The sequence below is a fragment of the Muntiacus reevesi genome, chromosome 13 (genome assembly GCF_963930625.1).
Source record: "Muntiacus reevesi chromosome 13, mMunRee1.1, whole genome shotgun sequence".
Lineage (NCBI taxonomy): Eukaryota > Metazoa > Chordata > Mammalia > Artiodactyla > Cervidae > Muntiacus > Muntiacus reevesi.
Window position 1 is genome coordinate 41,956,857 of NC_089261.1, and position 17,563 is coordinate 41,974,419.

Below are 17,563 nucleotides of genomic sequence, written 5' to 3' on the forward strand. Positions count from 1 at the left end.
TGAAAAAATACCAGCCACCAGTTGTTAATGAATCCACTACCCTATGGAAAAGTATGAGAAAAATTTATAGATGATCTCCTTCCCTGCCTATCTTTGGCCTCTCTAAAGAAAACCAAGACCATCAGTTAGTGATAAAAAGTTATTCTGACCTTGCTGCCTAATTAACAGTTTAACAGGAGGCGCTGATGGGGGATTTCAGTCCATATGTTCATAGACTAACAATCAGGAAAAAGCAAGGCATAGCAGAGCAGGTCTCAGAATCAGCTAAGCTCTGACACTGAGCTGTGTGACCTCAAACAAGTTAATGCAAGTTCTCTGAACACTGACTTCCTTATGGTTAAAATGAGGATAGTAGTAGTTAATATCTTACAGGGTAATTATGAGAATTAAGCCTATAAGCCTAAGATATTTTAAAGCACCTACCCTGGGACACAGGGCATTCAGTATATAACTATTACCATTATTTCATTGTCACTGCTACTGTTGTTCTTTACTCTTCTTACCACTGGTAGAAATAAGCAGTATTTATAGGTTCTGCTGGCATCTCAAACCTCAGCAGGGGAAGAAAGGATGGAAAAGAATGCAGAAGTGAAAATAGTAAGAGAACATAGAAAAGAGACTGTAATGATGGGAAGTAGTGGAATACTTCTAGTAATAGCCATGGCTTCTAGAATGTTAACTCAGCTTTGTAGTTAGTAATACTGATTTCATTTTTCTTCAGGATGGTTCTTTTGACTGTCATGGTAAGAGACTTTATGACTACTAAGCTACTAACTGAAAATCTTAGTTTGTTGGAAGGTGTTTTTGTATGTGGTGCACCCTAGACTGATACCTTGTTTATGGCTTGTAGGTATCTAGGCCAGACTCAGGCTGAGTTATTCATTACCAACCATGGAAAAAGAAGGGTTTAGCCAGTTTGGGTTGTTTAGCAAAGGGATGATAAAGTTACTTGCAAATGAATTGGTGTTTATTTATCCTTGAATAACATGTAGTATTTGCCTCCATTAAGGGAACTGATAAATAACCTTAGCCTGTATTTCAGGTAAGGAGGAAGAGGGAATTTCAATGTTTGGCCTAGTTTTTCTTCCCTAATTATACTCCTAATGTTCTATCGTAGTTAGAAGCTTATTAGACGTCTACAAAATTCAAAACGAAGCAACATTTTTAAGTTTACTCTAATATCTTTTTTTAATTCCTTTTCTTCCCCAAGATTGACATCTGGTCCTGAGAACACACTTTTCCATTATGTTGCCTTAGAAACAGTGCAAGGGATCTTTATTACTCCTACCCATGAAGAGGTGGCACAGCTGAGCGGCTCTATCCACCCTCAACTCATAAAGAACTTCCATCAGTGTTGTCTCTCCATTCGTGCAGTTTTCCAGCAGACGTTGGCTGAAGAGGTAGGGCACTGCTATAAATATAGCTCTCTGCCAATTTTACTTCCAGATCTCTAAATATTCTAAAACTCTTTAGCAATAACTCTTTTCACTTAATTTTTTAATAGTCATTCCATCTAATTTGAATGCCAAAGAATTATATTCACTGTACTTAACTTTTAACTCTTTCATAATTCTGAGTTTGATGTCCCAGATTACTGTTTCAGGAAATGGTGGGTATGTTTCTGAAATGGAGAGCCTGTGTTTTTCTATAGCAAAATAGAATATAGTAGTTTGTAATGTAAACTTGCCTCCCATATTTGATATCTGTGACTCAACCATTATTTGGATATTTATCTCTACCATTTTGTAACTGGTAATTTTTTAAGTATTCAAAGGCAAGATAAAGTATCAGGAATATAAAGGAATAAAGAACAGAATTTACACAATAGTGTTATAAATGTTTTAGTCACTTGGTTGGTTGCTTGCTTGCTTGCTTTTCAATCCGGAATGAAGTTTTATTTAATATTGTACCTCCAGAAAAGTAGTAATGTTGTATACAATTAAAATCTCAATTACATAGATTTAATAGCAGGGAAAGATAAGTATTAAATATCTTGATAAATGTATAGAAGCTTATTTGTGACTGGTCAAACATCATACTGCCAAAAAAATAAAATAAAGAAGACTGAAAAATTAATATAATGTATATAGCAATACATGTACCAACGTTGCCAAATTTGTGAAGAACTTAGGTGTAAAGGTGGTAGAACATTGGACTGGGAATAAGGACTCCTGGACTGAGTCTCAGCTCTTCCTGTTTCCTCAGTTATAAAGTGAGTGAGCTGAATTATATCATCTCTTAGGACTCAATCAGCAGTGAAACTCTTTATCTTATAGGATTTCTTCTTCTAGCTACCAGAAATTGGTATTCAGCAAAATGTTATGTTTGACTATATATCTCTATGTGCTTTGCATTCTTATGCTCCTCCTTTCCTGTTTAACATACTAATAGATTCTGTAAGGTTCATTTCATTAACTTACTTAGTAATATAAATTAGCCTTCCCCATATTATTTAAACATTGAGGTACCTACCAGTACCAGTAGTACCAGATACTACTCAAGATGCTGGGGATACAGCAGTGAACAAAGTCTCTTTCGTCATGAAGCCTGTATTCTAGCAGGGCAAGCTAATGAATTAGCAAGCAGTTTAATATATCAGGTAGGGTAAGTTTCAACAGCAATTTTAACAAAACAGAGTAAAGATGAGAGGTGGTGGTTACTATTTTGAAAGATCCCTCTGATCATGTCAAGTAATATTTGAACAGAAACCAGAAGGAACTGAGGGGCAAAGCCACGTGTCAAATGTGGCGGCTGAGCTTCCAGACAGAAGGAAGAGCTAGTATACAGCCGTGGAGGTGGGGTGGCTGAGAGCGCAGGAGCAGCCTGAGTCAGGAGGAGAGCAGTAGGAGCTGAGATGGCAAAAGCAGCAGGACTGGGTCAGCAAGGCCTGATAGGCTAAGGACTTTTTGAGATTTATCCGGAAGAAGATGGAACGTTCTTGGGTAGTTCTGAGAAGAGCAAGGACATGTTCCTTAGTTTTCAAAGGACCACTCGGGCTACTCTGAACAAGCTTGCAGGGTAGATAGAAAGGGTGGGAGGCAAGGAGCAAGGAAATTCTCAAAGCAAGAAATGTCAGTGGGTTCTGGATCTTGCAGATATAATGGAGAATGAGCCAAAAGGATTTGTGTCTTCAATAAGCACTTTGAAAGAAGGAGAAGAATCAAGGATCACTCCACTGTTTTGGCCTGAGCCTTCCAGAAAGTCTTTATATTACAAGTGGGTCACTGGTTTCCTAATGATTTAATCAGTGGGAAATTTGGAGAGTATGCTTCAAGGGAAAAAATACTGCTTTAAAATCATCTACTCATTTAGTAACTCATTAGTAATCTGTTCATTAAGCACCTACTGTGTACCAAACACAGCTGCTTTCAGGAATACAGAGATGAACGGCATATAGTCTCTGCCCTGGGAAAAAGGTTCTAATGTACTGGGGAAGACAAATCTATAAACTGCTAATATAATATAGTGTAAATATTAATAAGGTAAGACTGTGAAACAAATGTTTCCTTGGAGAGTCAAGAGAAACTTTATCCGTGAAGTCTCTTGTAGCAGATGGCATTTAAAGTATGAGGAAGGGTAGAAATTTTCCTGCAGGTAAGGAGAAGAATGTCATTGCGGGCACTAACAGTATTAGGATCAGCCAGTTCAAATCTATACATGAAAACATTTAAAGCAGCGCAAGTAATACCAGCCAAGACTAATAATACCTATTAATTTACAGAAAAAGAAAGCACGAAATGGTAAAGATCACTCAGGTTCAGCAAATTCAGTGTCTTCTCTGAACCCTGTGAAAGAACATGGTGTATTGTTTGAATGCTCACCTGAAAACTGGACTGATCAGAGGAGAGCACCACCAGTTATGGCTTACTGGGTAGTAGGGTAAGTGGAAGAAAATATTGTTAAGTGTTAGAAAGGGGGTAAAGGAGATAAACATTTTAAGATATAAGGATGGATTTATTCCTGCTTGTAATGCAGAAGATGTGGGTTCGATCCCTGGGTCAGGAAGATCTCCTGGAGGAGGAAATGGCAAAACACTCCAGTATTCTTGCTGGGGAAATCCCATGAACAGAGGAACCTGGTGGGCTACAGTTCATAGGGTTGCAAAAAGTCAGACATGACTGAGCAACTGAACACAACACACAATATGAGTTTATTCACATGAGTCTAGTATTTAATGTATTTTAGAATTCTACTTACTAAATAACTCCTTTAAAATTCTTCCCAAGTCTTTTTTTTTAATTTAAAAAAACCTATTCACTTATAAGATTGTACTAGTAAGACACTAAAAGGTAATGAGTTCATACCCATTGCTCTTTCCTTCTGTCTCTAACTTTTTTCCTGCCCCTCTTTCCTTTCTTTCCCTCTTCCGTTCCCCCTCCTCCCCCTGCCCCCAGCCAGCTACAAGACCTGGCCCTATCTGTCCCCCGGCCACCTCTCTGTTTCCACCTCCTGTCACTCTCTTCCTCCAGCCGCTGTGCACACCACACTGGCACCAGCTGAACGCTGTTCCTGCTCTTCCTTCCACGTGGGATGTTCTACTTAACCTTTGCCTCTCTGGCTCCTAGATATTCAGACCAGCGGTAACATATCATCTCCTGTCAGACAGACAAACTGTGATCTCTTTCCCACATTAAAGTTATTCTCTACTCTATCACCCCTTTAATTTTCTTGTTTATGGTCTTTCTCTCTGTCACTGGAATGTCAGTTTTAAGAGATCGGGAATTCTATCTGTCTTGTCCACTGGCACAGCACCCGGCACATAGTCACTTGATAAATGTATAAGGATTAGTAAATGGAGCTGCGCTTGGCAAAATGTATGTGGTGATGGTTAGGGGGACTGGCAAACACAAAGAAAAAGACATAGTCATTGCATCTGATGATCTTACATCTAGCAGAAGAAATATGAAACACGCTTAAATATCTATGTATTTATGGATGAATATTCTATGGAGAAAGAAAGAGAGATCTAGCTGGCTATATTTTGACTTTTTTTTTTAAGGTCAGTCTCTCAAGGCAATAGAAATAAAAACAGAGAAGCAAATAGGACGTAATTAGACTTACAAGCTTTGGTACAGAAAAGAAAAACATAAAAATAAAATAAAATAAAAACAGAAAGACAACCCATGAAATGGGAGAAAATATTTCCAAATTATTTAACCAACAAAGACTTAGTCTTCAAAATACACAAACAGTTGATACAACTCAACAACAAAACACCCAATTGAAAAATGGGTTCACTTCAGTCACTCAGTCGTGTCTGACTCTTTGCGACCCCATGAACCGCAGTACGCCAGGCCTCCCTGTCCATCACCAACTGCCGGAGTCTACCCAAACCCATGTCCACTGAGTCAGTGATGCCATCCAACCATCTCACCCTCTGTCGTCTCCTTCTCCTCCTGCCTTCAATCTTTCCCAGCATCAGGGTCTTTTCAAATGAGTCAGGTCTTCGCATCAGGTGGCCAAAGTATTGGAATTTCAGCTTCAACATCACTCCTTCCAATGAACACCCAGGACTGATCTCCTTTAGGAAGGACTGGTTGGATCTCCTTGCAGTCCAAGGGACTCTCAAGAGTCTTCTCCAACACCACACTTCAAAAGCATCAATTCTTCGGTGCTCAGCTTTTTTTATAGTCCAACTCTCACATCCATACATGACCACTGGAAAAACCATAGCCTTGACTAGACGGACCTTTGTGGATAAAGTAATGTCTCTGCTTTTTAATATGGTGTCTAGGTTGGTCATAATTTTCCTTCCAAGGAGTAAGCATCTTTTAATTTCATGGCTGCAGTCACCATCTGCAGTGATTTTGAAGCCCCAAAAAATAAAGTCTGACATGGTTTCCACTGTTTCCCCATCTATTTGTCATGACGTAATGGGACCGGATGCCATGATCTTAGTTTTCTGAATGTTGAGCTTTAAGCCAACTTTTTCACTCTCCTCTTGCACCTTCATCAAGAGGCTCTTTAGTTCTTCTTCACTTTCTGCCATAAGGGTGGTGTCATCTGTATATCTAAAGTTATTGATATTTCTCCCGGCAGTCTTGATTCCAGCTTGTACTTCATCTAGCCCAGCGTTTCTCATGATGTACTCTGCATATAAGTTAAATAAGCAGGGTGACAATATACAACCTTGACATACTCCTTTTCCTATTTGGAACCAGTCTGTTGGTCCAGGTCCAGTTCTAACTGTTGCTTCCTGACCTGCAAACAGGTTTCTCAAGAGGCAGGTCAGGTGGTCTGAAAAATGGGTAGAACACTTTAATGGACATTTCTCCAAAGAAGACATACAGATGGCTGGTAGACACATGAAAAATGCTCAGCATCACTAATTATTAGAGAAATGTAAATCAAAGGTATGATGAGGTACCACCTCATACCAGTCAGGAGGGCCATCATTAAAAAATCAGCAAATAACAAATTCTGGAGAGGGTGTGCAGAAAAGGGAACACACCTACACTGTTGGTGGGAATGTAAGTTGGTACAACCACTATGAAAAACAGTATGGAGGTTTTTCAGAAAACTAAAAATAGAATTACCATATGACCCATCAATCCCACTCCTGGGTATACACTCAGATAAAACTATAATTCAAAAACATACATGTACCTCTGTGGAAAAAACCTAAATATCTATTGACGAATGAATGAAGAAGATGCAGTGTGTGCATATATGTGTGTGTGTGTGTGTGTATACACACATACATATTCTTCATTCATTCATTCTTCATTCTTCATTCATTCATGGATTATCATTCCATGATAATCTGTAGTTGCATCCATATTGCTACTCAGCCATAAAAAAGAAAATAATACCATTTGTAGCAATATGGATGCAACACTATAGATTATCATACTAAGTGAGCTAAGTCAGAAAGGGAAAGAAAATACTATATGATATCACTTATATGTGGAATCTAAAATATGGCACAAATGAACCTATCTACAAACCAGAAAACAGACTCAGAGATCATACTTATGGGCGAGGGGTTGGGGGAAGAGAATGGACTGGGAATCTGAGGTTGGTAGATGCAAACTATTACATTTAGAATGGATAAACAACAAGGTCCTACTGTATAGCACAAGGAACTATATCCAGTCTTCTGGTATAAACCATAATGGAAGAGAATATTATAAAAAAAGATTGTATATGTGTAAAACTGAGTCACTGCATTGTATAGCAGAGACTGACACAACATTGTGACATGTGACACAACTGTACTTCAATAAAAGATAAATTAGGAAATACAACCACACACTCTGTAAATTCTGAAAAGGGGGAGGAAATCTGAGATTACAAAGAAAGGCTAAGAGATTCCATGTGATCTGCTTTCAGAAATGAACTGGATTTGGATAGCGCATTCTAGGTAAAGGATGGGATGAATAAAGACCCAAACAAGGGAAATCATAAGGCTTAGCTGTGAGTAGACTAGTTGGCTAGGATGGTAGAGGAATGGCATATACAAAGATGAAGTGAAAGATAAAACTGGAAAGCTACGGTAGGATCACTGCAGAGAGCCTTCAGTTCCTAACCAAGGAATTGAATTTTGAAGGAAATATTGAACTACCGATAGTTCTTTGAGTTGGGGTAGAGAGTTGGTAGAGGAAGGAGCACACAGTTGGGTGGGACTAAAGGAATCTCTTAGAAGAAATGGAGTAGCCATCATGGTCAACAAAAGAGTCTGAAATTCAGTACTTGGATGCAATCTCAGAAATGACAGAATGATCTCTGTTTCCAAGGCAAACCATTCAATATCACGGTAATCCAAGCCTATGCCCCAACCAGTAATGCTGAAGAAGTTGAACGGTTCTATGAAGACCTACAAGACCTTTTAGAACTAACACCCAAAAAAGATGTCCTTTTCATTATAGGGGACTGGAATGCAAAAGTAGGAAGTCAAGAAACACCTGGAGTAACAGGCAAATTTTGCCTTGGAGTACGGAATGAAGCAGGACAAAGGCTAATAAGAGTTTTGCCAAGAGAACGCACTGGTCATAGCAAACACCCTCTTCCAACAACACAAGAGAAGACTCTACACATGGATATCATGAGACAGTCAACACCGAAATCAGATTGATTATATTCTTTGCAGCCAAAGATGGAGAAGCTCTATACAGTCAGCAAAAAAAGACCGGGAGCTGACTGTGGCTCAGATCATGAACTCCTTATTGCCAAATTCAGACTTAAACTGAATAAAGTAGGGAAAACCACTAGACCATTCAGCTATGACCTAAATCAAATCCCTTATGACTATACAGTGGAAGTGAGAAATAGATTTAAGGGACTAGATCTGATAGACAGAGAGCCTGATGAACTATGGACGGAGGTTCATGACACTGTATAGGAGACAGGGATCAAGACCATCCCCATGGAAAAGAAATGCAAAAAGGCAAAGTGGTTGTCTGAGGAGGTATTACAAATAGCTGTGAAAAGAAGAGAAGCGAAAAGCAAAGGAGAAAAGGAAAGATATTCCCATTTGAATGCAGAGTTCCAAAGAATAGCCAGGAGAGGTAAGATAGCCTTCCTCAGTGATCAATGCAAAGAAATAGAGGAAAACAACAGAGTGGGAAAGACTAGAGATCTCTTCAAGAAAATTAGAGATACCAAGGGAACATTTCACGCAAAGACGGGTTCAATAAAGGACAGAAATGGTATGAACGTAACAGAAGCAGAAGATATTAAGAAGAGGTGGCAAGAATACACAGAAGAACTGTACAAAAAAGATCTTCACCACCTGGATATCACAATGGTGTGATCACTCACCTAGAGCCAGACCTCCTGGAATGTGAAGTCAAGTGGGCCTTAGAAAGCATCACTACGAACAAAGCTAGTGGAGGTGATGGAATACCAGTTGGGCTATTTCAAATCCTAAAAGATGATGCTGTGAAAGTGCTGCACTTAACATGCCAGCAAATGTGGAAAACTCAGCAGTGGCCACAGGACTGGAAAAGGTCAGTTTTCATTCCAATCCCTAAGAAAGGCAATCCCAAAGAATGCTCAAACTACTGCACAATAGCTCTCATCTCACATGCTAGTAAACTAATGCTCAAAATTCTCCAAGCCAGGCTTCAGCAATACATGAACCGTGAACTTCCAGATGTTGAAGCTGGTTTTAGAAAAGGCCAAGGAACCAGAGATCAAATTGCCAACATCTGATGGATCATCGAAAAAGAAAGAGGTCCAGAAAAACATCTATTTCTGCTTTACTGACTATGCCAAAGCCTTTGACTCTGTGGATCACAACAAACTGTGGAAAATTCTGAAAGAGATGGGAATACCAGACCACCTGATCTACCTCTTGAGAAACCTGTATGCAGGTCAGGAAGCAACAGTTAGAACTGGACCTGGACCAACAGACTGGTTCCAAATAGGAAAAGGAGTACGTCAAGGCTGTATATTGTCACCCTGCTTATTTAACCTAGATGCAGAGTACATCATGAGAAACACTGGGCTGGAAGAAGCACAAATTGGAATCAAGATTGCCAGGAGAAATATCAATAACCTCAGATATGCAGATGACACCACCCTTATGGCAAAAAGTGAAGAGGAACTAAAAAGCCTCTTGATGAAAGTGAAAGAGGAGAGTGAAAAAGTTGGCTTAAAGCTCAACATTCAGAAAACTAAGATCATGGCATCTGGTCCCATCACTACATGGGAAATAGATGGGGAGACAGTGGAAACAGTGTCAGACTTTATTTTTGGGGGGGCTCCAAAATCACTGCAGATGGTGACTGCAGCCATGAAATTAAAAGACGCTTACCCCTTGGAAGGAAAGTTATGACCAACCTAGACAGCATATTAAAAAGCAGAGACATTACTTTGCCAACAAAGGTCCGTCTAGTCAAGACTATGGTTTTTCCAGTGGACATGTATGGATGTGAGAGTTGGACTGTGAAGAAAGCTGAGCACCGAAGAATTGATGCTTTTGAAGTGTGGTGTTGGAGAAGACTCTTGAGAGTCCCTTGGACTGCAAGGAGATCCAACCAGTCCATCCTAAAGGAGATCAGTCCTGGGTGTTCATTGGAAGGACTGATGCTGAGGCTGAAACTCCAATACTTTGACCAACTCATGCGAAGAGCTGACTCATTGGCAAAGACCATGATGCTGGGAGGGATTGGGGGCAGGAGGAGAAGGGGATGACAGAGGATGAGATGGCTGGATGGCCTCACCGACTCGATGGGCATGAGTTTGAGTGAACTCCAGGAGTTGGTGATGGACAGGGAGGCCTGGCGTGCTGAGATTCATGTGTTCGTAAAGAGTCAGACACAACTGAGCAATTGAACTGAACTGAATGTTACTCGACACCTACCACGTAGTACTAAGCTGTATGACAAATGCTTTACAAATGTTATCCAAAGCAGTAATTCCCATGTGCTGATCCGCAGGATTTAGAATCAGATGAGTCACATTTATTAGGGCTCCCCTGATGACTCAGATCGTAAAGAATGTGCCTGCAACAGGGGAGACCTGGGTTTGATCCCTGGGTTGGGAAGATCCCCTGGAGAAAAGAATGGCTACCCACTCCAGCATTCTAACCTGGAGAAGTCCATGGACAGAGGATCCTGAGGGCCACAGTCCCCCGGGTTGAAAAGTCAGACACGACTGACTGAGTCACTTATTAAAATCAGAAATGCCTGTACCCCATCCCAGACCTACTGAACCAGAATCTATGGGAGTGGGACTCTGTATCTGTAGTAAGCTCACTTGTGATTCTATGTATAACCAGGCAAGCTTGGGAGCATCAACATGATCAAAACTAAGTGTACAGTGATCAGAGCTGTGTTATTGGAAGATCAAGCTGGGAGCCAAATGAAATGGTCTGGACATGAGAGAGAATAGAGATAAGAAGACCAGTTAGGCACACATGTAGGTATATAGTAGAGCCATGACTACATTCACAACTGGAATTGAAAAAAAAATCAATAGGTGTTGAATTAAGATGATGCTGATCTATGCATAATAGAGAAATTGAAGGAAGTCAGAAATGGTTTAATATTTTGTATACAGTCAGTTCAGTTTAGTTGCTCAGTTGTGTCCAACTCTTTGCGACCCCAAGAATCACAGCACGCCAGGCCTCCCTGTCCATCACAAACTCCTGGAGTTCACTCAAACTCATGTCCATCAAGTTGGTGATTCTATCTCATCCTCTGTCGTCCCCTTCTCCTTCTGCCCCCAATCCCTCCCAGCATCAGCATCTTTGCCAATGAGTCAGCTCTTCCCGGGAATGAAGTGGCCAAAGTATTGGAGTTTCAGCTTCAACATCAGTCCTTCCAATAAACACCCAGGACTGATTTCTTTAGGATGGACTGGTTGGATCTCCTTGCAGTCCAAGGGACTCTCAAGAGTCTTCTCCAACACCACACTTCTAAAGCACCAATTCTTTGGCGCTCAGCTTTCTTCACAGTCCAACTCTCACAACCATACATGACCACTGGAGAAACCATAGCCTTGACCAGACAGACCTTTGTTGGCAAAGTAATGTCTCTGCTTTTTAATATGCTGTCTAGGTTGGTCATAACTTTCCTTCCAAGGAGTAAGCGTCTTTTAATTTCATGACTGCAGTCACCATCTAAAGTGATTTTGGAGCCCCCAAAAATAAAATCTGACACTGTTTACAGTGTTTCCCCATCTATTTCCCATGTAGTGATGGGACCAGATGCCATGATCTTAGTTTTCTGAATGTTGAGCCAACTTTTTCCCTCTCCTCTTTCACTTTCATCAAGAGGCTTGTTAGTTCCTCTTCACTTTTTGCCATAAGGGTGGTGTCATCTACATATCTGAGGTTATTGATATTTCTCCCAGCAATCTTGATTAGTATTGATTAAACAGACTAAAATTTTAACTCTTTAAGAAAATCAAAGTTTCAATGTTAATCCCAATTCGATGTCTAATAACTATTGCACTTAGAGCAATGGTACATCATTGACTATGTTATAATAATAACTAAATTTAACATTTTAAAACTAAGGAATATGTCTATAGAAGTTGATACAATAGGCTTTTTACACCCTGAAAAAATAAATATAATTGACCTAAGGCATATATTATTTAATTATAAATCTAGTTGCATTTCCCCCTACTGTAGGTTTAGATTAGTGGTTGAATTTATGACTTATTCTTTCAGAAACCAAAAAATATAGGAAAATATATTGGAGAGTTGGAGTTTTTTCCTTCTTGGAATTTCTGAAATTAGTGTGTTCTTTTTCTCTACAGGAGGCTCTTTCTTCATCCCAAACTTCAAGAACTTTATGTCTGTTTTCATGACTCAGTTACAGAAATAGCCATTGAGATGGCTTTTAAATTGTTCTTTGGATTAACCTTGTAGCTGTATTTTCTTGACGCATAGCGACACTGTGCAGAGACCATCAAGCAGGGTTAGAACTGCTGAAATCTATTCACAAGGAGATACGGTTTAACTTCTTTTCACTAATCAATACTGAACATAAGGCTGATGAAGGCTGAGATAATACGCTGCTGGATTTGATGCACTAAATCTTATTCTGAGAGTTTTGAAGAAAATACTTGATCAAAATATGAAAAAGAGATTGTTAACTTATTTTCCATTTTGGTATATAACATTAATTTATTTACTGATTTGAAATAATGTGATGTATTTTATGTGAAATTAATATAAGAATGTTTATCTTGGAAAAAAACCCAATATTTTGTGTATATTTCTCAAGACTAGTATTGATATTTGGCAAAACAATCATGAAATTGGGAAGAGATGACCAGGTTCTGTTACTAATTAGTGTTGTGACCATGAGCAAGTTTTTGTACCTCTCTGAGCTCAGATTTTTCATGTACAAATGAAATGATTGCTTTGAGGTGTCTAAAGATCCTCTTCAGTAAAATGTGCAATTTTTTCCCTCTAACCTATTGTTTGGTACCTAAATTTGTAATGTTGAGTACTGATTCCTTCTTAGATTAGATACTTTTCTTTTATGTGTTTTAGTAGATACCTCACTGTGGGGGAAGAGGAGTGAAAATTAAACTTACTTTTTTATTTATTTGATTTTCTTTACTCATTCAGGTCAGTTCTATTTTGACTAGGATATATATTTGTAAACTATTTGTTCATATACTTTCATTGTTTTTCTCTTTTTTGAAATATATTCATGTATACACACATTTTATACAAGTTCATGAATTTTAGGAAAGTTTTATGTAAATCTTTAAAAAAAAAACCCAATCATGTTGAAAACAATGAAAAAGTTAACTAAAGAAATTCTATGACAACTTCCAGTCAATACAAAGTTTTTCCTTACAAATCTGGATGTACTGGGTTTTCCCAAAGGGGTACCTTTAATGAACAATAATTTATTTGACCATGAGTAGAAAAAGAAATTTATCTGACCATGAGTTGAGAAAGAAACAGAGAAGGCAATGGCAGCCCACTCCAGTACTCTTGCCTGGAAAATCCCATGGACAGAGGAGCCTGGTGGGCTGCAGTCCATGGGGTCGCACGGAGTCGAACACGAATGAGCAACTTCACTTTCACTTTTCACTTTCATGCACTGGAGAAGGAAATGGCAACCCACTCCAGTGTTCTTGCCTGGAGAATCCCAGGGATGGGGGAGCCTGGTGGGCTGCCATCTATGGGGTCGCACAGAGTCAGACACGACTGAAGCAACTTAGCAGCAGCAGAGAAAGAAAGGTACTAAGCTACGAATTTTCTTTAGCTGTCAGAATTTGGCAGATTGAAAGGAAGGAAGAACATGACAATTCTTAACTGACATTTACCCAGTCGATTCTCCTGAATTCTCAGATGCTCCCGTGACTTTATAGCATTGGGTTCTCTCTTCTTCAGGATTTACCTTTGGAAGGCATATTACACCGGCACATATAAAGCCAGTCTCTGCCTTTCCCCTACCTCAAGCATGAGACCTCGAGCTTAATTAGAATTAACTGAAAAATGTAGTGGATGCACCATTTAAAATATTTGGTCTTAGAAGAAACACTATTATCCCTCTGTCATGAGTTTAAGAGATTTTCACCCAGGTGTTGAAGATGCAAACCACTGTATTTGTCCTATTAGTGACTTGTGGACCTTAATTTTGGCATTCAAAACAGAACAAGAAACTTTGGTAGAAAATGACTTGCAATATCCTCCCTTTCCCCTTCAGATTATAATTTTGGTCAAATGATAGACTCTTTACTGCTGTCTTAGGACTGCTTGTGCACATATATAAGTATCAAAGTATTGTTTAAGAGTATTTAGTAAATGTCTTAAATTTCTTGATAATGGTCCCTCAAACACAATGAAGCTATATTTAATATGGAGAATTATTCATAAATGCAGCCACTGATCACCTCAGATTTTCAAACAGACTGATCTTGGGACTTAAACCATTAGGAACTTTTTGTTTCATTTAGTGAAATTTTGATCTGTTGAACTGCTTTCCTGGTCTGAAAGAATCATAAGACCACTATTTAATAACTGAAATAAAAAGACTACTATCCTTTTATAAGGCCAAGTCATTTGAAGTATTGCAGATGTAATGTGCATGTTGCAGAGACATTGCATTTTTAAGAAAGAAAACCAAACATTATCTTGGCTTTTATCTCTAAATAGATATCAAAATAAGTGTGGTAAGTACTGTAAACTTAGCTGCTCATTTTTCCACATATGTTCAGATTCACACCTGAGAGTAGATCCGACTCACTGGACAATAAGTGCCTATCTGCTACTTTATTAAATAAAGAGGGATATAGAATGCTTTTGCAGTTATAGAAACATTCTTAGGTTGGATTTTATTAGCGTCCTGCAAACATTCATTTTCACCAAAGACTGTAATGCAAAAGACTATATATCCAGCATTTTTAAAAAAAAAGCAAGTGCTGGCTTACCACCATCATATATTTTTTAATCCTGTCCCCTCACAAAATTACATTTTAGATTTCAACCCCCATTCTCCATTTCTCATTTTTGTCTCTTTGTTTTGTCATGTTAGAATAGGGAATTTCTCTTTTTGTGCCAAGGGACCCTCAATGATGATGCATACTGGCAAGTTAGTAAGTTGCAGTCCCTGCTTTTTTACATTTCTGATACAAATGGGAAGAGCTATGAAACCAATTTACTAGGTTTGTCCACTTTGAAGATTCTTGAAAATAACATTGTGAATAATTATTGTTGTCTGTGTAATTTCCCTCTAACGTGCCTGGCACACATTATGTGCTACAAAAGTGTTAGCTGCTGCTACTACTATGACTACTTATTATTAAATATCCATTGGTTGAACATGATGGAGTCATCTAAATCATACCCTCTACTGTACAAAATGTTGGAAAGCTAAGAAAAAGTATTCAGCACTAAACACTTTAAAAATGAGGATTTATACTTTGAATATTTTAAAATACAGTAATATTAATAAAACTTTATATACTGTACTGTGTGGAAATTAATTTTTTAGAGTTGTACTTCTATATTCTATATAACTGAAGCTATTTTTGCACTATATTGATAGTTTTTAATAAAGATGGTGCAGAGGTTTGTTTGCAGTTGTGTTGACCTTTTGTCCATTCATCCAACAAACATTTATTACATTTCTGCTCTGTACCAAGCACTGTTCTGAATGCCAGAGATAGAGCAATGAACAAAACAGCCAAAAATTGCTACTCTCATGGAGCTTATGTTCTAGTGGGAGAGGCAGACCACAAATAAGTAAAACAAAAACTAAAAGAAGAAAGGTGAAGCAATAAATGGAGTATGAAGTGTGAGAGACAGGGTGGCCAGGGAAAGGGTTGCTGAGATGGCCTCAGATCTGGTTAGGAAACTAACCAAGCTGACTTCTAAGGAAAAAGTGAACAGTGCAAAGGCCCTGAGACTCTCTATTTTTATTATCAACATATAAGTGACCAGAACTTTTTTCATTCAGTAAATCAGTAAATAAAATGCAAAGCAACAAATTAAAATAAACATTTGCACTTAATCTATTGAAAAGAGATGATTCAGAGCTCTTAATAGGGTAAAAAAAACCAAAATTACATTTCTAAGTACTTTCACTTTTGCCGTCTTCTAACAAAGAATATATGTCAAAAGTAAGCTTGAAGATATCATAAAGGAACATGCTATAAACACTGTTAACTATAGTCATGTTAGGGCGGGAAGGGGGGCAAAAAGGGAAGGGAGAGAAAATTGCCCTGGGGAGCAGCAGCAGGCTTTTCTGACTTCTGAAAATAACTTACATTCCCTGTGACCAGAGATGGTTCCTTTAACTCTTTTGGCACCTTAAAGAGACATTCTTGCTTGGAATGTGATTTGGGAAATTCCCCCTTTAATTTCTCCCTAAGTGCTTCAAATTACCTTAAAAGAGAATTAAGTCTTTCATTTTCCAGATTTTTGCAGATAAAATGCCCATCATTTCTTGAAGTTGTGATGGATTTCACAAAGGATTTTGAAGTCAATGCAGTGAGAAAACTTGTAATTTTTCAAGCTAGGAATAATGATGAATGGAATTGCTTTAGAAAGACTAACATGTCAGCAGCATACAATATACAAAGAAACTCAGGCTGAAAAACCAGTTGAGTCAAGTGAGCTGCTAAGAAAAGGTATCAAACATGGTACCAGTAGGACTTGCCAACTCCTTTTATGAGGTCGCCAAAAGATTAACAAAATTCCTGCTCTGGAATGCTTCTGGCCAAAATATTTGGTTCTTCACTAGTAACAAGTACTATTAAAAGTGTTACAACACACTTGGGATAATAAATTTAAAAATGCAAACTAAAGTTCAAAAAAACCAGTAACTCATCTCACATTTTATAGATGTGCTTAAAGACTCCAAGTCCTGCAGAGTAAAAGATGATAAAATGGAAGAAGCTTCCTTCCTTTAGTAGAAATCATCAAACAAGTTGTAGAGAGGAATTAAGAATATATTTCTTTATTAATAATCATAGGACATTTTTTGCCTCTTTTGCTCTCATTTCCTCATTAGTGTATAGTGGAGTTTTCCAGCAGTTACATACATGTTGGGCGCTATTGCAGCAAATGGAATGTAAAAGCAGCTGTGTAAATCAGACTTTTATTAAGCCAGACATTTAAAAAGACTTTAAAAAATATAAAACAAGGCTGTTCTCACTACATTTTTTTGTTGGCAAAATAACTGTTCTTTAATATAAAAATGTACTTTTGTAGGGGTTTACTGTTATTTTAAATGAGTAGATTTTTAAAATTTTGTTACAATTTCTGAAATGGTTAATATCAATATATAACATAAAAACAGACGCTTCTTTGCGGTCTTCTACATGAAGAGTGAAAAGGTATCCTAAAATCAGTTTGTGAACCGCTCTTCTAGAACACGTTCCCAACTCTCTGCACATTAAAATTACCTGGGGAATTCAAATTCAAACACAGACACCCAGGCACAAACCCATGTCTCCGTCCACCCCCTACCAACACCTCCAATTTGTGCAGTCTGAGCACCACTGCTCTAGATAGAATTACCAAATAAAACACCGGAGAAAGAGAAATGTGTTGAATTACGTTATGCGGGTACAGTCAGTAAAACCAGAGTGAGACAGTGACTAGACAAAGGACCCCTGCTACATTGAAAGGAGATTTTAAAGC

General features: G+C 38.4%; 1 protein-coding gene across 4 annotated transcripts in view; it reads left to right on the plus strand.

The window, feature by feature from the left end:
* The window catches only part of INTU (inturned planar cell polarity protein), an 82,904-nt gene extending 67,406 nt beyond the window's left edge, over positions 1-15,498 (plus strand). For 3 of the 4 annotated variants that reach the window (XM_065904748.1, XM_065904750.1, XM_065904749.1), the window contains exons 14-16: positions 1,211-1,400; positions 3,722-3,879; positions 12,211-15,498. In XM_065904748.1, coding sequence (XP_065760820.1) covers positions 1,211-1,400; positions 3,722-3,879; positions 12,211-12,322 — 460 coding nt within the window. In that variant the 3' untranslated portion in view covers positions 12,323-15,498. Of the gene's footprint in view, positions 1-1,210; positions 1,401-3,721; positions 3,880-10,723; positions 10,816-12,210 lie in introns of those variants that run through there. The other variant, XM_065904751.1, reaches the window with a different exon arrangement.
* The last annotated feature ends 2,065 nt before the right edge of the window (positions 15,499-17,563 follow it).